Source organism: Stegodyphus dumicola, chromosome 9 (assembly GCF_044657685.1).
Source record: "Stegodyphus dumicola isolate Sdum_Otavi_A_Nest chromosome 9, ASM4465768v1".
In the NCBI taxonomy this organism is placed as follows: domain Eukaryota; kingdom Metazoa; phylum Arthropoda; class Arachnida; order Araneae; family Eresidae; genus Stegodyphus; species Stegodyphus dumicola.
In genome coordinates, this window is record NC_140776.1 from 62,738,366 (window position 1) to 62,762,355 (window position 23,990).

The following is a 23,990-nucleotide window of genomic DNA, read 5'->3' on the forward strand; positions in this document are numbered from 1 at the left end:
TGCATGATTAAAAAGCTTATAAAATCCGGAGGAAAATATCTCAGTTCAGTTCTTTATTAAGTTTTTGTAGCGCATTTATTAAGTTTTTGCAGCGCATTCGAGGTGAGATCGGATTAGCTTTCTCTGCGTTTTGGATTGAGTTCTATTAAACGTTTTAGTAGTTTAAAATATAACTGTGTGATAATATGATATTGTACGAATATCTGTGAGGGAAAATATCTTGTGATAAGAATGAATTTTATTGACCTTTTTATCGGAATTTTGCATTCAATTTATTATGAACCCATGCGCACGCAACAATATTTTTCGGTTAAAATTTGCAAGCATGCATAATTGTACATTTCAACAATATTGCATACATAACAACTATGTTTTTATTTGAGACAATGAAAATGCTTGGTGATTTCATGCGATTTCAAATTTATTTATAATTTTAAATATTATGCCAGAACTGCAATAATTGTCTACTTTATATTGATGTAGAGTTTACACAAATCATCAAAATTTCTTGAAATTCTAATCATTCTAAGAAATCATGCACATATGCAGAAATATTACATATTTATGAAATCTGAACAAAAATAAAATTGCTTTGTAATCATGTAAGCACATTACTTTTTCACTTTTCATAAGTATATATGCTAATAAGTTCACATTTCTGTCATGTGTAGCAATAAATATGCATAAAATAATATAAAAAAGCATTTTATATGCATGGCAGGTGATTTAATACGAGGAAATTGCTGAAATGAAAACGCAAAAGCACTTTAAATTGCAGAAATTTGGAACTGGGTGTCTAGAGCAAATATTCACACGAGGTTTCTTTTAAAATGCTTCTAAGAAATCAAATTTTAATTCAAAAGCATACACAAATTTTAATTTATTTAAATTATTTAAAGGTAGTACTTCTTCAACTTTAGAATGTTTTAAATAAACATTCTGAAGTTCAAGAGTTAACAGTTATTAAAATGAAACTGGTAACTACTATTAAAATTTATAATTGAAAATACGTGAAATAGTGTGAAACCTATTGCAATATCCACTCGTTAATTGTTTTGAGATATGTATTCCTCATATACTGAACGAAGAAAGTGAAATTAATGAACAAAATCAAAAACATAAAAAGATGTTCCCCCTTTTTGCTCCTTTTGATAGACGCATTTCTGATTTAAAAAAAAAAAAAATTCTAATTTTGATTTCTTTTCATTTACAGTATGTGGTTCATGCATCTTGTTAGCTACTGAATACTAAAGTATGGTTTGGCCATTTTTTCCTTGAATTAAACAATGCATTAATATGAATTCCTTGCTGCCGAAAACGCAAATGCATATACTTACTCATAAATCATCTCTAACTTAATTCAAATTCAATCAGAATTAACGTGCATTGTCTTAACAAAAGTTTATCTTTCTTAAATTTCTAAGTTCTGGTGCATTTCTGGTACCATTTTGAGTTTTCTGCGATGAGGACAAGTTACCACGTATTTTTAAATGTTATTAGAGGTATATATGTTTCGGAACAAAACGGTTAAACTTTCAAAACGTTTCTTATCTGTTTCTCTTATGCTATATAATATGTCTTCGAGTGAGAACAGTAAGAGTCAGAAATGAGAAATGAAATTCTATATATGCGTAACATCATAAGTTTCTTCTGACTTATTTGAATCCTAAATGAAATTTTAAAATCAATATTTTAGGGATTTTACTTTACAAAATCACATGATTTCATTAAAGAGCTTTAAATTGCGTAAATAAATCATTGAAGGTTCGTATCCCTATACGTTAATTCCATATATGCATATCTTCTTATAAAGGTTCTCAAAACACTGTACATGGTAAGGTTATTTGAATAGGGCAAAGCACGTGAGAGCTTTGAACCTGAAGGAAAGGATGCCTTTGTAAAGGATATTCTAAAGAGATAGACTCATTCTGAAGAAAATAGACTCATTCACGTTACACATAAAGGAAACCTTGGAAACTAAACACTTAGGCATCCCGTTTGCCTGAGTCCGAAACCAGGACAATTTACCAGTATTCAGCACTCTTTAACCGCTCGACCACTGGTGGGCTGCATAAAGATGAAGTGTGGCGTTGTTGCAATAGATGCCAGTTTATAAGCTATAATTGTGCTATAAATGAATAGACTTATATTTCGGGTTAAGAGTAACATTATTTATATCCTTTAGTTTTATTTGATATATCCGAAAGCACAGACCATTACTGAACTAACCTATTGAACTTTGTGAATGTTACGGTTAGGTAAACATATAACCTACCTTTTACGTGGTCCCAATAGAACAAAATTCCAAACGATCAGTATAATATCTATTGCACTTTAAACCGTTTCACATACATGTGCAAAATTTTTGATGATATTTAAAAGTGAAACTTTTACAGAGAAGAATCAACCTTTTTTCATTTTTTTTTCTGTTAAGAACAAAGCAGAAATTGCTTATTTTGATGATGGCCCGTTACATATTAAGCGAAAGAGAATTACAAAGATGCTTTCCATAGTAAATGTTCTACACAGCAATACTAGTATACTCGTTCCACTCGTAAAAAAATATTACGTTAAACGAAACTGGTCCCTCATCACAACTGCATATGAAGGAATAGCAGGAGTGAGAGAACTTATTTGTTCTGGTTAAAATGGGTCCAAAGAAATGTTATTAAAAGGGAACGTTTTCCTTCCTACAAGTCCATAAAAGACGTAATAAATGGAAGCAGAGGTCTAACACTGACACCTCTACTCATTTATCAATTTCAGAATCCTAAAGCTCATGAGAAACATTATATGCCTTAATTATGCTGCTGTTGTTATGAATGAACCAAAAGACTTGAATAAACCTATAACATGATTTGGAATGTGGTGGAAGGCAAACCGATGAAGGTTTACGGTAAACCGTAGTACTGAAGTTGGACGTGTTACGTGTGACCAGACGTAAAATCCCACTAAACAAAAGTTAGCTTCATTTTATTCTTATGTTTTCCGTGCTCTTCAACTTTGCTCCTCCAAACTATCCCTTCATGAAGAACTAAATTATTTAAAAGCAATAGCTATTGACAGGGGCTTTTCCACAAACATTATTAATCAAGCAGTTAAAAAATTATCATCTCAACACACCAAAAGGCACATTCTTGTTTTAGGAAATTATAAAATTTCTGTTGTGTTTCCCTTCTTTCCATCAATTAGCTATAAAGTTGCACGCATTTTGCAGAAATTAAACTTTCGGGTCGTTTATTCTCTCATCAATAAAATTTCAATCAAGACTGATAATCAATCAAGACTTCAATCAAGACTGATCAATCAATTCCATAGTCAAAGACCCCATTTCGGATATAAATTCTTGGGGTATTCACAGGTGTGGTGTTGTTGGCGTGACCGCCTAAAAGTAACGATACTAAGAGTATCAAATACAAATTAATTCCGCGCAAATAGTTAAACTGAAATTTAGTGGTTAGTACATTGCGTGATCTTTACTAATAAGAATAAAATGACTTACCCAATAAGGCATGCATGTGTCGGTAACTCTCTTTTTATAATCTCACATTTATTTTATTAAACACATTTTCTGGATTAAATATGGAGCATTTATCACACACATATAAAATATCAAAATATCATAGCTTAGATATACATAACGTGGATAAATTAAAACGGAATAGTCGGTGAATGCCGAAACGTTACTATTCGTAGATAAAATGCAATCCTGTCTCATTAAATAAATATGCAGTCGAAATTTTCTCACATGCATTTTCGTATTGTCACGCAGTCTTATTACACACGTGCAAGCTCTTCTTTTCTCACACTCACATTTTTTTAACACACTTATCATCACGTGGTGATCCATCGCTGGTCAATCCCATCTTGGAGTCGAACAGCTATTGATAATCTGCGTGAGCGTTTTTTTTTTTTTTTTTTTTTTTTTTTTTTTTTTTTTTATGTTATTCACGGCAGCAGGACGCAGTGAATCTCAAAACAAGCATTTTCCTCTAGATATTACATCTCTTAATTCTGCTTCTTTCTATGCATAATACGACGACATTTCACGTTAAAATATGCAGGAACGATGGCGAAAGGTGAGTGTGTGCCCCGAAGGCCCACACACTCGTTAACACGACGTCAGGCAGAAAGAGGGGGAAGAAGAAAGACAAACAAGTCCTTCCAGTTTTCATACACTGCGACGCACGTGGCAGCGCGCGATAACAATTCAAGAATCGATGATACCATAGTGTTCACTGTGAGAATTTTGTGTTCTCACAACAGGATTAGTTTCCAGTGTGATTTAATTTATATTAATCAAACTAAGAGATATGTTACAAAAAAGGAAACACAGAAGTCTTCTGTTGCCCAGCATTTTTGGTCCAAAAATCTCACTTTCAATTTTTCTGCTGTCAAAATTATTCAAAAAACATGTTCCATTTGTGAACTGGATTTTATAGAGGCATTTCACATTCAAAAAAATCTTTCTGTTTTAGTTAACGACCCTAATTCAAATCCATCTTTGCCTTCAGCCTTTAAAAAAATTATGTTTCAGTTCGGGTTTCATGAACAGATGACGCCAGTGGCTCTTCTGTCCACGCTTTCTTATCTAATCATTATATCTTATTATATCTAATCCTCGTTCATTTGCGCTTTTGCAGATGAGGATGATGGTTCGGTAAGACCATTGAAACTAGTCCTATGAAAATTTGAAGATATAACGCTGATTTTTGTTGTTTGACTTCTAAATTAATATTTGGTCGGCGTGTTATTGTATCTTAATTAAACCTATAACAGTTTAAAAATATATAAGGTATTTTCTCCGTCTTTTCCGCATGCCTTCATGGTGTAATTGGAAGCGCACTAGACGCATATTTGGGAATCTGAGGATCCCGGTGAAGGCATTTGCGGATTTCTTCAGATTCCTGGCATCGAACAATTCTAATAAAAGGCTCTACACATGATCTGATAAAGTCTTTGCATTTTATGTTAAAAATATTTGATAAAGGAAGGCTTGCAGTTAAAGTGTCTCTGATGATGTTCCTGACAGCCCAGAAAATTTGGATAAGTAATATGGATTTTTAACACAGTGAGCCTTCTGGTGATAAAAACTTTTCCTAGAAGACTACCTCTAAATGCGAGCCGTATTTCGTATGATAGTTGTATATAACAGCTTTGAAAAACACTTATCTAAGAAGACCGGAATAATCTGGTAGAGTGAGCAGTCACCTTCTGCTTCGAAAGAAAGCGTTTACGATTTTACGATCCAATAATTTCAACGCAATTCCTTTTAACAACCAGTTAATAGATAAATACGTGATTGTAACTTATAAAGGCCAAGGGCACTCACTCTTCAGAAAATACTGAAGCATATTGCTTTTCATCCTACGTGAAAGTTTAAAACATCTGGAAGATCAAATCTGGCATTAAAGTAGCCGCTCAAAGGCCGCTTCAAACACAGTTGAAAGCGGTCTGTATTCAATCTACGCTGAAGTTGAATAGCCTAGATAACGAACTAATCTAGGAGACCGTTTTTTCACATATCCGTCCATTACGTCAGTCATGATGGAAAACATGGACTTTGGATAAAGAAAATTAAAGTTGCTAGGAAAGTCCCAAAATGAATTCAACATTGGAAAACTTCTGTGCCCGTAAAAAGTAAGAAGAAAGAAACGCCTCTTATATGAAAGCCCATACGAAACACACTTCAGGGGGTTGGGGAGGCGAACACTGAGTGATTAATGCCTACTGAAACCACGAAGGAATTGTTGAAGAAGTCTAATGTATAGCTAACTAAACATCACACAATGGCAGCCCAATCCTGCTGAGGTGAACAAACGGACAGAGCATTCAGTGGAAATGCCGTGCATTACTTCACCATCATGAAAAAAAGATATATACTGCGTCTTTTAGATAGCTTCTTGAAATATAGTTTTTTTTTTTTTTTATTTTATTTTTTTATTTTTTTTTATTATTAAATGAAGGCGTACAACAAGGTCGAAAACAGGTATGAGAATGAACTGACTAAATTGAAACATTTAGAGATTGTATAAGCTCACAGACTTTTAATAATATTTGTATTAATAATAATTTAATAAATTTGTATTCACGATATTCATAATTACAGTATACTAAACAGAATAGTTTAATATAATCTAGCATTTTCAAGCTTTGGGATTATTTAAGTATTCTGCGAAAATATTTTTATCATATATTGCGGATTTTGTCTAAGCTTAAGCGCATTAAAATTTTCCACTAGTAACCAACGGTAAAAACATCCAACATAACGAAAGCTGTCCTAGAACGATTTCCATTTTTTATGCGACACATCGTTGTGGTTATAAAATTTACAAGGAAGGCCCATGAAAGGATTAATTATCCTTAGCTTATCATAAGTTGCCATAATTTTACGGTAGTTTTGGTTTTCTTTTATTATGCGGAATTTTTCTCTACTATCATCATATAAAAATTCAGTTTTTAGTTTTGTAGTATTTTTCAATGTTGAATTTTTTTGAATAAATTCTGTGCCTTATTATTAAATACTTCTTAAGTGGAAGCGTATATCCAGGTCAATACTCAAGGAAATACAACTTATAATTTTCTAAGCTCTGCATATAGCATTGCATAGCTTAGAAAATTATATAATATATGCTATATTTATAATTATATAATGCTATAATTATATAAATTATAAAATATAGCATTGCATATAAGGGAATGACGGTCGTATTTCGCGCTAAAGAGACAACTAACGTTAAACAAAATTGATAGCTCTACTTCTTTATAGTTTTTTTCTGAACGCAGCGGACATGTGACAAAAAACATGTGTAAACTGACTGCAAAACAGATGAAAGTACGTTTCAACTAAAAATGTTTGAATCCATTCACACTGACTATAAAATCGAGGGAGAGTGCTTAGTGCTATAAAATGAATTATGAGAGAGCAATTAGTGAAGTGCCACCCCTCAGGGCATTCTGGGAAATCTCTTTCTCTCATCATTATAAGAGGGGTACTTAGCAAATTGTGAAGTGAAAGGGCCAATATAATCATGGTAGGTTTGTCACTGTGACGTAATGAACTTTTTTAAACATCATAAGCAGATTTACTAAGCTTCTTATTTGAAAAGATGTAAGTTATGGTTGTTAATGCATTTATTCAGCCTACGTGGAATAATGTATTATATATGTATATATATATATATATATATATATGAAGCAAAAATTACAACAGGCTGGATGTTTCAAACATCGTTTTTATTTTGAACAGGAACAATTATTTAGAAATATATTTTAGCTCAAATTGGTACAACACTAGAGATGCTAAAGTGCTCCACAATTTCTATATATGCAGCTCACATTAAAAAAAGGCTTCGCTAGAATATATATAGAAGATGAAAGAAGAAGAAGAGATGTGACTTCGCCTGGTAGAGCTAGCATGCAAAACGTGATGCGTGCTAAGTGCATTCGTATTTATAAGTTTGGAAAGTCTTAGTTTTACTCTTGAGCATTAGCTGAACAAAGTTTTTTACATTACAGAGAAACTGCAGGGAAAGAGCGACGTAACATGCTGCATAGTGACACAAAATGGTGCAAAACGTATCCATGAGAGTGTGTGTTTAATTAAAAATTATTGATTTAAAGGTCTGTTGCAATATAGAGGATGTTCACAAATTTTGTAACGATTTTGAAAATATTTATATATAAATAAAGCTTAGAATTTTATTTTCTAATACGTTCAAGCTGATAGCCCTTTTGTTGAACTATCATATTGCATCTTGATTTCCAAGATAAAAATCCTTTTCCAAGATAAAAGTCCACGCCGCCTTTACAATCTTCCAGAATCATCCAATGTTTTGGGATGCGCTTATAAAGAGCTTGCTTTAAAAGTCCAAATGCACAGTAATCCATAAGAGACACATCAGCGGACTTGGGTGGGATGTATTTAAATGGAATAGCTTCATTTCCGCTTTTATTTATAATTTTTTACAAAAAATAGAACAGTAGATTTGGAGGTATGGCTTGGAGCCTTATCCTGATGGAACTGAACACAGTGAAGATTGTTTGGATAAAGAGATGGGATTTCGTCTTTAAAAATAGGCGTTAAAACATATTTTTGATAGGAATTCGAATTAAATTTTTTTAGCCCGAAGGGGCTATTTGCCCAGAAGGGTTATTAATTTCGTTTTGGCATTTTGCGCGCTGATATAAACGGCTATTAATTTTTAAATTATTGCAACCAAATATTAGAGCCTGTGTTATATTTAAAGAAATTAAATAATGAAGAATCTACATAAATAAATGTATGTTTCTCGCACTGTGATAAAACAACGGTACCTAGAGCCATCAAATTTTTAAAAACGTACGTCTCCACCCGAACATGGTCATCTGGAAGCCCAAATTTGGATTTTGGTTTATTATCTTTTTATATTTTGTAAAACATTTATGAGTTTTCGATTAAGAAATTCAACGATTTCACAGCGAGCAATTGGAACACTATACGGGAAGAAAAAGCATTTTTATCTCCAGCACGCGAGACTGTGTATTGGAAATTCTAAAGATATGCTCTTTTTAAATATTCTGTGATACTGCTGTTGAACTTTACGGTTTAAGTGCAAAGAACGTGTTATTTAATAAATATATTATCGCCCTGCATTATATTTAAAGAAAATAAATTATGAAAATTCTGCATGAATGTATATATTTCTCGCACTGTGAAAAACGACGGTACGTGGAGCCATCAAAATTTTAATACATTTCGAACATGGACACCTGGAAGCCCGAATTTTTAATTTCGAATTTGTTTTATTATCTGTTTCAAATACTGTAAAACTTTAACGAACTTTTGATTAACAAATTCAATGATTTCAAAGCGAGTAATGGCAACCATGAACGGAAAATAAAATTATCCCCAACGCGTGAGACTGTCTATCAGAAATTCTACAAATATGCTGATTTTAAATACTTTGTGGTATTGCTGTTGAATTCAATTTTATGTGGTTGAAGTACGAAGAACATGATATTTAATATATAAAGGTAACACACAAAACATTAAAAAAAGTCCTTATAGGAATAATTGAAAATCTGAAAACTTTCGGATTTTATTATTTAATTTAATATTTTACAGAAGTTCTATTCTTGTTGAACTAAAAGCCCTAGAATTTTCAAACACGTTGCCTGAACCCGTTATTTAAGAAACAACTTGGCATTCAAGTAATATATTATACAGTTATTTTAAAATAATTTTTTGGGGGCTACATATATTTTTATAGGTTCCATATGGCTGTTCACAGTATTTTTAAAATTCAGTATGATAATTTGTGAAATAGTTTGTCCAGTAGAGATAAAATATTTTCTTAATTTCCATCTCTTGCAGTTAGCTGTGAGGATGAATGTATACATAGAATGACAAGAGTAACGTTTGGAGAATGTTGCATTGTTGTCATGTTGTACTTTTATCTTTGTAACATTCATAGTCATGTTCAAATATAAGTTGGGCTGTGAAATATGAGAATATTTTACTGCTGTTGTTTGACATCTAACGGTTAACACAGCATAGACGAATGCTGTGTCTAACTATTAAAGTAAACTAAACTAATAGAACCTGTATTTGTCTCTAAAGGTAATGAACTCCAGAAATCAGTCACCGAGATGAATTTCAACGAGCTGGCACGGAATTCCTGCGACTCAGCACTCTTAGTATTTTTACCATGGAAATTAAGTGAGATCTACATAGCTTCATCTTGAGCATTTTTGAACTCCGACAAATTTACCAGCAATGTCGGAGACACTCTTGCTGTTGATGGCAGCTAACAGCAAGCGTCAGTCCGACTGTGACTTGAATCAAAACCATGAAGCTCCTAAGTTTTATATAATACAACATCGTGCCTATCTTTTAGCATTTTACGAGCGGTACAGTTACTAAACACTGGTAGTTCGGTTCGGATCGGATCCCTGCAAACGGGTTGGCTGCGTGGACGTTTTCTTGGCTTTCCTTATGTGCAATGTTCATAGGAGCCAGTTTCTCCTCCAAAGTCCTCCAAAAAGACATCTCCTCCTCCTCTTAGACAGTTAGTCTTCGAGGGTTTTCCCATTATCAATTAAACCCCAAATCAGCATTTTATTTGAGTATTTTATGTATATATTAAAATCTTGAAGAAAATGGAAGATGTTTTTTGAATAATTTTGGCAGCAGAAAAATTGAATGTGGGATTTTCGGACGAACAATGCTGGGCAACAGAAGACTTCTGTCTTTCCTTTTTTCTAAGATATACCTTATGTTCCTTAATGCGAAATTTTAAGGCTCTCTTAGTTTGACCAATGTATTAAATCACACTGGCAACTAATCCTGTAAATACCCCAAGAATTCATATCCGGAATGGGGTCCTTGAGTATGGAACTCATTGAGACTGTCTATCAGTCTTGATGGGAGATCAGTCTTGATTGATCAGTCTTGATTGAAGTCTTGATTGATTATCAGTCTTGATTGAAATTTTATTGATGGGAGAATAAACTACCCGAAAGTTAAATTTCTGTAAAATACGTGCAACTTTATAGCTAATTGATGAAAAGGAGGGAATAGCAACATAATTTTATGATCTCCTAAAACAAGAGTGTGCCTTTTGATGTGTTGAGATGAGAATTTTTTAACTGCTTGATTAATAATGTTGGGGAAAAAGCCCCTGTCAATAGATACTGCTTTTAAATAGTTTAGTTCTTCATCAAGAGATAGATTGGAGAAGCAAACTTGAAGGCCAAGGAAGACATAGGAATAAAATCAAGTTAACTTTTGTTTAGTCGGATGACATGATTTGAAGTGTTGTGGAAGACAAACCGATGAAGGTTACGGCAAACCGTAGTACTGAAGTTGAATGTGTTACGTGTGACCAGAATGTCGAGAAACGGAAGATAATTGCAAGACCTAAGTTTAAAAGTGAACTGGATAGCAGGATGAATGGAATTCATTGTTGAAAGAACATTATTTAAATCATCTTTATTACCTTCAAATAGGGTAAATGTATCGTCTACGTAGCGGAACCATGCCGGGAAGTTTAAAGTTTAAAAGATTCATATTAGCTATAAAATTGCACGTATTTTACAGAAATTTAAATTTCGGGTTGTTTATTCTCCCATCAAATTTCGCATTAAGGAACATGAGGCATATGTTAGAAAAAAGCAAACACAGACGCCTTCTGTCGCCCAGCATTGCTGGTCCAAAAAGTCACACTTTCAATTTTTCTGCTGCCAAAATTATTCAAAAACATCTTCCATTGATGAATTGGGCTTTCTAGAGGCATTTAACATTCAATAAAATCTTTCTGTTCTAGTTAACGACCCTAGTTCCAATCCATCTTTGCCTTCAGCCTTTAAATATATTATGTTTTACTTCTGGTTTCATCAACAGATGGCGCCAGTAGCTTAACTTCTGTCCAGGTTTTCTTATCTTATCTTATCTAATCACTATATCTTATCTCTTTCATTTGTGCTTTTGCAGTTGAGGAAGATGGTTCGGTAAAACCATCGAAACTAGTCCTGTGAAAATTATAAAACATAACGCTGCCTTTTGCTGTTTGACTTCAAAATTTATAGTTGTTGGGCGTGTTATTGTAATTTAAGTATAGCATATAATGCAAAGAATTTAAAAGGTTAGTGAAATTATAAAACATAGTGAAAAGAACTAATTAAAACTTATATGAAGTAGTTAAAAACTTCTAGCGCTCGCATTTCCAATCCTGCAGCTATAGCGCAGGTTGGGGATAAAAATGTCCTTTAATTTGTAACCTCTTATTCTGTTTCTTTATGTATTTATATATACTGGCATATATATACTACTAAAACTGCAAAACAATTATGTAAATTGGACTTTCAAAGCAATATTCTGCGCAACTGCTGTTAAATCGACATAAAATTATTTTCATAAAAATTAAATTGTATCTAAACAGGCAAATAATATATTTCAAAGCTGAAGTTTTATTAAATTGTTAAAAAATAAGTAAGTAAAGCTAGTGGATTCCATGAAATTAACTTGGACTAAATTGGAAAAATAATTAAGTAAGTATATAAAAAGTAAAAAATAAAATAAAATAAATAAAATAACAAATACAGTTGGGTGAAAGCTGTATTATCACTGTCAGATTCAAACTTTATCAAGAGGTGGAAGAATCCTCGCACCGGTACTACTATTTTTTCTGGCAGTATAAATTATGTTTCTGTTCGCTTCCAAATAGCTGGGGACCTAAATTAATTATTTTAAGTTATTTGCACCTCTAAAAATTAAAAATATTTATAATTATATTATTTAAGTGATCAAATTCTTACTGAAACTCTCGCTCAAGGCTTACCGGAGCAATATCAGATCTTGCACACAAACACACACACATATATATAATTTAATTCAGTTGTGCCTCGGATGAAAATTATTCAGGCTAATCCTTGAAGAAGACTAAAGAATTTTCATCTATTATTTATTAATTAATATAGTATGAATTTTGTCATATTAATTTACTTCTGTTTCAGTTTTGATTCGTAAGATTTTGTTTTTTTCCTCTCCTGTTGGTAAATTTGCTACATGGAAAGATTTTAATTCTGTGTTATTATCTCTTAGTTATTTAATTCACTTCACAGCATTTTGCGCAACATTAATAATTTTTAGTTTTTAAATTTTTTACATTACTTTTCTGTAATTTATATTACTAATAGTGTTAATTGTGTAGGTTGGCGCGCGGGTGTCGTATATTTTGAAAATACCTTAATGCACAGTAATATTATATATATGTATATATATTCTTATGTAATTCTGCATTAAAAGAACGTACAACTATACCATTTACACAAAAGAAAAAGCAACTCAGTTTTTGAAAATAACATCTTCTAAATTTCTTCTCCTTCTAAGGTAACATATCTGCATTCGCGAATGGAGATTTCTCATAACTTTCTGCTGTACGTCTGTGCAACGGATCGAATCTCTTCACATATCAGAGCATTTATTTCATGCAAATTATGAGGATGGGTAGCAAACACAAAATCCTTTAAAGGACCCCGTAGAAAGTAATCACATACTGTCAGATCTGGTGATCTTGCAGGCCAGCTTATATCGCCATTTCCGTACATGATATGCTTTCTAAACAAGTCTTATAAAGCGTTAATCGATATGGTCGCGTGTTAGCTGTAGCTCCGTAGTCCTGAAACCATGTGGGTTTATTCACTGGGGACTTTGCTTTGATCGCTGCATTTACTGCTTCTATAGTCTCTGGAGTTTGTACCTTTGTCTTGGTCTTACAAGTTTCAAGATCAACGCTGACTCCATTGGTTCGAATTATCATTTTTTTTCGAATACGCTTTTCACTGAGAAAGCAAGCTGCTCTCATCGTTCTTATATTTAACAATGACCGTGTGCTACGCTATTCAAACTCTTCCACTGCAGCGTTATCCTGTATATAGATCGATATATATATATAAGAATTAACATAATTAAAAAGGTCAGCTCTGACACCTAAATTTCATGTCTTTGTATGTTACATTAAGTATACTTCGTTTTAAGCATGTGTAAGAAACAGAACAAAAGATTTATTATTTATCCTGTAACTGTAATAGCTTTCTATAGCTTTAGTATATCAGACCTTTTCATGATAGCTTATAGAAGAACAACTGCTTATACCTTGGTTTATTGTGTTGTACTATAGTTAAAAAGGAATCAGATTGTGCCTTACACGTTCAAGTGCATTTACTATGCATGCAAATGTAACTTTATTAAGAGCGTTATTTTACACTAGAATGTTTTCATCAGCGAAGCGATAGAATCTAAATATATTCACAGTAAGAAAAATATCAAAGATTTCAGATTTTATACTCCTAAAGAGGCGGGTTTTTTTTTTTTTTTTTTTTCATTTACACAAAAATGTTTCGAGAGCAATTGGAAAAATGCCTCTTTGCGGTAAAAAGATTTAAAAACAGCATACCTTTGGATTTCCGGCACACAGTCCTGCGCGCTGGAGATAAAAGTTTTTTTTCCGTACAGTGTGCTCGATTTAAAAACTCGTTAAGTAATAAAAATTCGTTAAAGGTTTACAAATTATAAGACAACAAACAAACAACAAACATACAACAAAACAGATTCTAAATTCGATCTTCCAGGTGACTATATTCAAGTAGAGGACTGCGTTACTCAAAATTTGATGGCTCTAGTTACCGCTGTTTTTCCACAATGCGAGAAACATACATACATTCAATCAAATACTTCATTATTTAACTTCTTTAATATAATACACTGCGATAATATTTTGTGGCAATAATTTAAAAAGTGAAACCGACATTTATAGTGAACCGACGCAAAATGCTGTTTCGAGACTAATAACCCTTGTGGACTAACGCTCTTTTGGGATAATAAAACAAAATTTTCATGGTCTTAACTCTCCTCTTTATGCTAGTCGTTTAAGCAACTTACGCTTAGTCAGTGAGGTGACGCAGTTTAAGAACTAACAAGATACTAGAAAATCTAAAAATGTTGGAAATAAAAAACAAAAATTTTGAAAACTAAGTTTAAATTGTTGGTAGATAGATCCCAAGATCTTCAAACAAAAGAATATTTTCTAAAACATTTACATTCTCTCGAAAGTTTTCATCATCAATTATTTAGTATTGGCAAAAGTGCATAATTTTGAGGCAATTTAAAATTTTGGAAGTCTTGAAAACTACCATCATTTCATCTGCTATTGCGTGTAAAAGCTAATTAATGATAGCGAAGATTAATGGACGAGTCTGCGTCATTAAAACAAAGAGAAGAATATAGGGCTTTCTGTGGCTGGACGCAAAATTCATCATTAAAGTCATAAAAACGAAGAAAGCTCTTCAATGCATTAATTAAACATTATCAAATAAGACTAGGATCCATCATATTTTAATTAATTTTAATTAACATTTAAAGGATATAGAAATTAAATGTATTTTTATTACAATCAAAATACTTTTTGTAAAAAGTACTTTTTAAAACTGAATGTTATTTTAACGCTTTAGTCTAAACTTTGATGGTGTGAGAAATTTTATTATCAGATTTTACATTCAATATTTCTTCTTAGAAGTATAGTATCTAAAACGTCTGCACTCTTGGCTGCACTTACGAACCGATACGGTATACTGGATTTAATTTTCACTAATTGAGCTAAGACAAAGAGCAAATTGCTCCCGTTCAATCTGAAGTAAACCGAATAAGGAAAATATTAGTAGTTTTGATTTCTAAGCAATTATATTTTTGTGATTATGAATGAAAGAGCAGATATGTCTGAAAGTTTATATTTACACTTCTTAAAAGGAATATCAGAATTCAAATTCTTTTACATTAATAAATCACGAAGAAAAGAAGAGCTACCAACTTTATAGATATCTATTTTGTTAGTTTGTCAATGTATTTATTGGATATTTGCTTCGCAGCTATTATCAGAAGTAATATGTATCTGCTTCATATTTCATATTATTCCAAACCGCAGTCTGATTTTTCAGTATCTAGACGAAGGTAGTGTAGAGTAATTAGGTATTTTTTGAGCCCAAAGGCAGTTAGCCCAGAAGGGCAATTAATTTCGTTTTAGCATTTTGCGTTGAAAACTTTAAATGTCGGTACACTTTTCAGACTATTGCCACCAAATATTACAGCCCTGTATTATATTTAAATAAATTAGATAATGAAGAATCAGCATAAATGTATATATGTTTCTCGCTTTGTGATAGCCTAGAGCCATCAGATTTTGAAGTGTACGTTTCCACCAGAATACGGCCATCTAGAAGCCCAAATTTGGAATTTGTTTTATTATCTATTACGCTGTACACTGTAAAATCCCTTATATTAATATTTCAATATCCACTATGATAGTTGTGCCTGCATGCTGCAAAGAAAAATACATATTAACAAACATCCAAGCCTTCTCTGATTTTTGAACCCTTACCCAACGCTGCACCAACTAGCGGCGCTAATTCAGTCTACAGAGTTAAGACCAATGTTGATATTAAAACAAAACCATCCTCAAGATGAGAAACTGTTTTATTGATTGAAAAAATTTTACTTTGTCTTTCATTAACATTCTGCATTTCTTCAATAATATTATATATTTTTTTCAAAGCTAACTATTTCATATTTCAGATTTGCTCCTACTATATTAAATGTAAAGCTTTATATTACCTTAAGTGCCACCCAGACGGGAAAATGGTTCGTGACAGTGTTTGTTGTTTTGTGCTCCTTGCTGAATAGTTAGATTTCAGTATTTGTTATATTTGTATTGAATATCATCTGTATTGTTTCGTTTTCGCTTGCTGAAACAGATTTTATCTTAAAAGCATGCTTCCATTTTTTTACATATAATAGCTGCTCTTTTGAAAGAAAATTTTTTTCTATAAAATCTGTCTTAGAAAATAAACAAAATAATTCTGAATTAAATAGTATATACCACCCAACCGAGATAGAGGCTAGCAACGCTGACTGCTGTACCGAAGAACCCATGTAAAATTAGAGTATCTGTGCGCCATGGAGGCCGAAAGTCCTCTCGAAAAGTTGGTGGTAGGAGAAGAGGGGTAGAAGACCCTGGGACCCGCCCCTTTGTAGTGCTTTGCATCAAAATGGGGGCCGGAACTGAGCAAAGTCGTAGTGTCACCTATATAATGCTCAAGACTCTTGCGAACGAGAGACGCAGTTTTGGCTTTTTTTTCTTACTTTCGATCGGGTGGGATAAGTCACAATGACAACAAATATTATTTTTTTAATGTAGTATAATTTTGTATTTCGGTTTCATAAGGATTTGAGATTCAAATGGGATTCAAATTCTTATCCTCATTTTTCCAGCCAATATAAAATGAGATATTCTGAATCGCTACTAGATCTTATTAACTTTTGTTAAACGGTGACGCTCGAACGTTTCCCCACAAATTTGATTTGATAGTAATATGAATAAGTACCTAAAGTGTATTATCCTTATTTTCACGCTATAAATATCATTCCATAATTTGAAATGTCTCTATACGTTTAAGATTGTAATTGCAAAATATATTAAAGGAAGTTAAAATATTAGTATTTAGAGGAACGCGAAACTGTTCTTAACATTTCGTGAAATTTTAATGAAATGGATTAAAATGCAGGCTTCACACATCGCCTCAAACTCCAAACCAATATTTAGTTTCTAAACTCAAAGCAAATTCAGATTTATGTATTAATTTCCTTTCCACTTGCTTCTCTTGAGAATCAAGCTCAAATGCCTCCTTTAGTTTCCTATAAAACTTTGTATTTGAAGAGCATGGTTGCTAATGAGAAAATAACTTGTGAATCTTTTATTATGAATAGCTCGTTCATTGATTTAGTAAAGGAAAATAATGAAACATGCTTATAAGTATTTTAAATAAATTTGTTTGGATGTTAGACATATGATCACTGTTTAACATTCTGTATATAATTAATTATAAGAGCTTCACTGATCAGTGTGCATTTTTTCATTCATCGAGTTGTAAATTCATTTGGATTATAAGAGCAGGATACATGAAAGAAATGTAATGCTCTCACCGGGATTTGAACTCCGGATTTCCTGGGTTCTAGCCGCATGTGTTTTCAGTTACACCGCGAAGGAATTCGGATAGGAGAGAGAAAAATGCCTTATAAAGTATCCTTAAAATTCTTTGTTTTATCTAATACCATAAATTCTTTGTTGCTATTTATTTCTTGTTTTTATTTACTGTTTGCTTTTATTTCTATTTAATATTTGTTGCATTTTTCAAATTGTGACTGTAATACCCTTACACCTAGAAATACATGAGTGACATTCAGTGCAACCTACCTATTATATCTGATATTCTGACTATGCTAAATTCCTAAATCGAGCTTTTCGAATGTCAGTATTTTGCATTTTCTGTACAATTTATGTCTTCAAGGACATGGTTTTGGAAACATGTGTGCTTTTGTAAATTTTGGTTTCATGATAGCTGTAGATATGTGACAGTATGTATTCTTTAATAGAAAACGTTTATATTCATATACTAATTAAACTGAATATATATTTCAAGAATTAGAAAACTCAAATGTCAATACAATTTACTCAGCTCTTTAAATAATTATTTTGTTGTGAAATGTATTTCTTACCAAAACGGTGAAACATGATTGCTTTTTTTCTAATGTACATATTGTACATTATTATTAATATTATTAATTCATGATCGTCCATGTCAAGAAATAAACAGATTTACAATGATACTATTAGAATTGCAACAAAGAGATAAAATAAAATATAGATGTGGTTCGAAGCCCGGTTAGCAAATAGTTGATTTATCACATCCACTGACTTCGCAAAATTTAATGATACCTACATGGATAGGTATTATTAATAACTTCATAAGAATGATCGCATTTCGCTGCCTGTCTTCCAGTGGTGTAAGTGGTTAATACAACTAGCTACCAACTGCAATATCCGAGGCTAATGTTAGGTTACAAGTGATGTTTGATTTCGATTCTTAAAGTCTTAATAAGTTCTGCAACTTAATTTCAGAAATTAATTCGCATAAAGGGAACACAGAATGAATTATGAAATTAGTTTTTATTCATATTCTGGACAATTTTTATGTGATTCATTTCTATTTTCTTTTGATACTTTCTCTTAATTTTTACATGATTTCCAGTTCGTTCTAAATTTACGATTAATGAATATGTTATTTGCTTAGTTGGTATTTGGATAATGCGAGTAGCCCTAGTGTAAATATATTTTTCATATTATAGGCGTACTCAACCTGGGAACAGCTACTCCAAGAGTACCAAAGAAACCTATTGTGGGTAAGTGTATTTTCTGATTTCAAATTAAGGAGATATATTTTTTTAATATAATCATTGTAATTAAGTCCCAACTTACAGAGATTTATTTTTACAAAAGTTATTCCTGAAGATATCTGGAATATTATTAAACTTTATCAAACGCTTTTATTCACGGTTCGAAATAAAATGTCCTTTTCTTTTTTTATTTTTCAAATACCTTAGAGCTAATAAAAATATCTATACCTATGATTGTATTAGTAAAATGAGCTTAATATATTGGTTACAAATGTTTCTTCTCTTATCAGTAAGGTTAGATAAAATGGCAGCTTCTAATGTCATGAATATTAGGTCACTAAAAATTTTAGAAAACAGAAAAATTAATTCCAGTTTTATTAGATAAGAATGAAATTAAATTTTAATAAATCAGCAACGTTCATCATTCGCTGCTTTTTATTTTAAGAACGATAAACATAGTTTTTTTTCCGTTTGTGTAAGTATTTTAAAATGATTCTAATTAACTAAAGTTTATTTTAATATGTTCCCGTGTAGTGATTAGACTAAAACATTAAATAAAAGTTGATTAAATTTTTAGGCCAAATTTTTTTAATAATGATTTTATTATCGAGTATAATTAAATGTGTTAAACGTTTCATTTTTTTTTTCAAAGCTTCGTTTAAAAATTCCACTCAAACCCAAACTTTCAGATATTAAGTAGAAGAGACTATAAATCATAAGCCTTCTGAAAATATATTTAGTAAAACAATTTTAGTAAACTGGAAAATATATTTTATTTGCTGTATAGGATTTGTGGTTCATTGTACCAGTTTTATACTTATGAATAGACTACTTTTTCAATGGAAACGATAACTCTCCATTAATAAAAATATTACAAGTACGATAGTTTTTCTCCGACATAATTTAATCAAATATTTAACATTGTTCATGCTTAAAATTTTCAAAATTTACGTTTCTAAGAAAAAAATATTTTCTGAATTTTTTTTTTTTTTTTTTTTTTTTTTTGCTTTACTGCAAAATAATTCAGAAATCTGACACATCTGATCTCTATATTGATACCACAAGTATTTCACCTCTCACCAGTTTTCATCATTTAGTTTAAAGTTTTTTTTTTTTTTTCCTTTCATATGCTCAATCCACATTTATTTAAATCTTTGTTAATTTATTCATAGAAATCAGAGATTTCCATATCCATAGAGTTAAAAATATCTGTGGGGCGAATTTGGTAATCTAAATCCATTATCCTGAACCAGGATTTGTAAATATGGTCTGTATAATTATGATTTTATATATTTTTATGATACTGGGAAGGCAAGCAAAGCAGACAGCTTTGATTTCGATGAATTTGAGAAGGCTTTAATTTTAATGATGGAACATTCTGCTGTGAAGCTTTATTGTTGATAAATATTCAGTGGTAAGAATAGAACGAAACACCTAACATTTATAAATTTTGGGAATGCAGCACTGCATTTATACTTTATTCTCGTTTATTCTAAAGACGCTTTTCAATCCCGACCATTAGACTTGTGTGAAAAGACTTATTTTATAGGTACGTAATCATATCAAATATGTATAGAATATTAAGTTCTTCTAGTCAATCAGAATATGATATTTAGGCAAAATTTGATTAGAATTTAAAATCGATTTCCTATATGAAACTTCCCGATATAAGTTCTGAGTAAGAATTTCTGCTTATTATTATTAAGAGGCGAAATAAATCAATCTTTATGAAAAACAATTTATATATTGAGAAGGACGTTAAATATCTAAGCTTTGCAGAGGGATTATATATAATAATTTACAAATGTCCATAAATATTCATTTATCGAAAAAGCTTACAATTTATGAAGACCAATATTTCAATCCAAATGTGAAAAGTTTTATCTCGCATTAAACACCAAAATAAGGAAAAAAGAAAAAATTTCAAAATTTCCGAATGTGAGTTTTTTGTAAAAGATATCCTGACCCAATTTGAGAACAGATAACCAAATAAAAATGAATAAAAGGACCAAATAAAAATGAATAAAAGGAAAAGTCTCTTGAATAAAAAACAAGGATAATAATGCTTTCAAAAGGAATAAGAAAAAAACAACCGACATATCTTTGTAATGATTGTTGAGCATCCAGCGGAACTCCATTCTACAATTTTTGCCACCTTCTACAAATGGCGCTGCTTGTCAACCTCCAAGATTTATAACATTTTCCCTTCCAGAAAATTCCCTGTAGGGAATTCGCTGCAAAGAATAAAAGGGTTTGTGTTACAGAATACTTGCTTATTTTAGCCCAAACATAAGAATTTTTATTCCATTTCATATATTGGGTATTATTTTTATACATGCATAATATATATATAATTTATAAGGCTTCTCCTTTTTGTATAGTTAAGCACAGTGTATAAAATCTACAAAAATGTTGTCTGCCAACATTTTCTATTTTTTCTTATGCATTAATAAATTATTTCGCTTTAAAACTAATATCCTTTTATACCGGTATTGTTCTTAAATAACTACAGCATGTCCTCTTCTTTAAATAAATATAATATTCATTTTTGATACAAATAAATATGAATTTATAAATTTATGGCGGCTCTATTCGGGCCCTTGAAATAAACTGCATTCTAAATTTCCACTCGCAGATACAATAAATCTGAGACTGAAAAAAAAATAATAATGAACAATTTAAAATTTAAATTGAAGTATGTTTTGTTAATGTGTTTTCTTCTTTGTACGAAGTAAAAAGGAAGCATTGTAATTGCAAAAAGTTTCAGGCAGCATATTTCAACGAAAATATCCATTTTGACCGCTATTGAATGTAATTTAACGATGCTTTTGCGGGACATATGTACGTAAGGACAAACTAAAAGTCTCTTTTCCTCACAAAAAAGTTATAAAACTGCTTTAAAATGAATTCTGAAGAGAAGTTTTCGTGGCGTCTGTACGTACCTATGTATCTCGCATAACTCAAAAAACGAGTAGCCTCAGAACGTTGAAATTTTGTATATAGGACTGCTATAACATGTAGATGTGCATTTCGTATTTTGGTTGCAATCGGCCGCACCAAACGTATATAAATATATTTATATATATATCCTTTCTGTTACCCGGCTCAGTAATCTCAGTTTGTTTACTCTTATATGTTTGTAAATTGTGCATTTTTACTTTAACAGTGATTGAATTATGCTGTTCTTATCTTCCGATTAAGGTTTTTATGCCTTTAGGAAATCTGCAAGCAATATTTGTAGAATTATCAACAATTTAAAAGCTGTTTAAGTGCGGTTAAGCCTAATTTTTAAATAACATGGCGGAAATATTTGTTTACATTTGAAACAGCAGAATAGTAGATTTGTTGCCAATCTAGAGAGACTAAGCTTCGCAACAACAAAGATAACGCCTTCATTTATTATTGCGAGTTAAATCATGCTTAATCCTTTCTGGAATTTTTCGAGGAAATAAGTGTTTAAAATTTACTTCGTAATTTTTAATATAGGGATTTTGAGCCTTTTCGCGAAGTGAGAACTGAATTAATTGAACGAGAAATACTGAATCGTCTGTGAAAAACTGTTTCTTTTTAGTTTTGTTTGTTTTTAGTTTTATTTGAAATTACAACCTCAGAACATGATGCAAGTACCGTATGTCATGCATCTTCCATCCACTGGAGATGTGAAACCTGCATCAAATTCCGGATTTGCAATTTCGAACACCTTCTTTGATGACAATTGCTTTCAGTTTTCGTTCTTACTTCTTTATTTATGCTATACTAAGCATGTTCCCCCTGGGAGTTGACTCAAGTGTATGCCTGGGAAGTACTTGTTAGGATCTGTACCTAGGCAGTCTCAACCACAGGAGCGTACTAACACACTTCACAGAAGGCCTAAGGGATCTCGGGACAGAGTAAGGCTCAGCAGGGACCGTAATAGTACTGCCTTGTATGCCCTTGCTCTGTGGAGTCGCAACAAGGTAAACTTTAAGTTCGGCGGGGTGGCACTTAATTCCGTTAAGGTAGCATAGCTAGGTCGGAAGTCGCCCCGCTGGTTGCGTTGTACTAAGCATGTTTCCTCACCTTGTTCGTGTCTTTCCTTTCTTGTGATTTGTGTCGTCACTACCGCCACAGGAAAGCGTTTCCGACCATGCATTGTTGTGTGATTTCTCATTGTCTAGGTATACTCTGTCTCTCCTGAAAGTTTGTCACGGCTGTACTGATTCACCCTGTATAAATAGTTCGAAAGCAAACAGTGGTACAGGAAGTGTTTTCTATTATACCCATATCTCTATCAAATTTACATGAAAGCGTATACTGGGCAATCGCAACATAATCTTTCAAGCAGAGTTGTTGGCTCTTGAAGCAGTATTAAGCTATGCCAAATATTATCAAGCTCATATAAACATTTACAGAGACTCGGCGTCAAGCCTAGAAGCAACTGCAGTCACGTGTAGTAGAAACTTTCTCATATATAGCGTCAGAAAAGCTTTGCTAGCATAACCAACATCAAAACGCCCCTTTCTGTATTGCACCTACACTGGAATACAGGAGAATGAACTTGCTGATAAGATTGCAAAGAAAGCTATCAGTGATGTAACTACGTCAGAACAGCCACCCTAATCCCACTGTCGTATCTCATGAACATTACAAATGTGTATCTTATAAGTATATGGCATGAGCAAAGCCATCTAGATAGACGGGCTAACGTGTCTTTCGTTTCTGTTAAAGTAAAAATGGAACTATTTAGGAATAGCTCATCACTGACAGAATTCTTAACGAGCCATGAACCCTTTGTCATCCCGATCACTTTGGTGTTTGCTTGTCAACAGCATATTGTAAAACCCATTGCTCGAAGTGGGCGTGACAGAAACACGAAGTCTAATCCTTGTGCTCTAAAAGAACTGTACCATACATGAAACTACTGTGCTATAATAAACGGATCCTCCTCTCGAAGTGTAGCCTTACTATTATCTCAAGAGATAGACTAATACGTCAAGACATGCACATCACTATAAAAAATATATACCACATAGTGTTATTCTAAATATAAACATTTCCTTTATATACATCTAGACTACTTCATATAGTACTCCTTCATGTCCCCCCAACTAACCAACATTGTATATAATATGTATGTCCACATTGTATATAATATATTTATATGTGTTTATACACAAAGTCTGCAATCCTAATTTTCCTCAAATATTCTTTGAATGTCCTAATATAACTTGTATTAGATACAGAA

At 32.0% G+C, this 23,990-nt stretch overlaps 1 protein-coding gene across 3 annotated transcripts in view; it reads left to right on the forward strand.

Annotated features, from left to right (window-relative positions):
* The window catches only part of LOC118195157 (protein turtle-like), a 1,209,650-nt gene that overhangs the window by 447,063 nt on the left and 738,597 nt on the right, over positions 1 to 23,990 (forward strand). For all 3 annotated transcript variants that reach the window (XR_015043000.1, XR_015043001.1, XM_085823517.1), the window contains exon 2: positions 18,719 to 18,772. Coding sequence is in view for 1 of the 3 variants with exons in the window: in XM_085823517.1 (XP_085679643.1) it covers positions 18,719 to 18,772 (54 nt within the window). In the remaining 2 variants the exon portion in view is untranslated. The remainder of the gene's footprint in view (positions 1 to 18,718; positions 18,773 to 23,990) is intronic.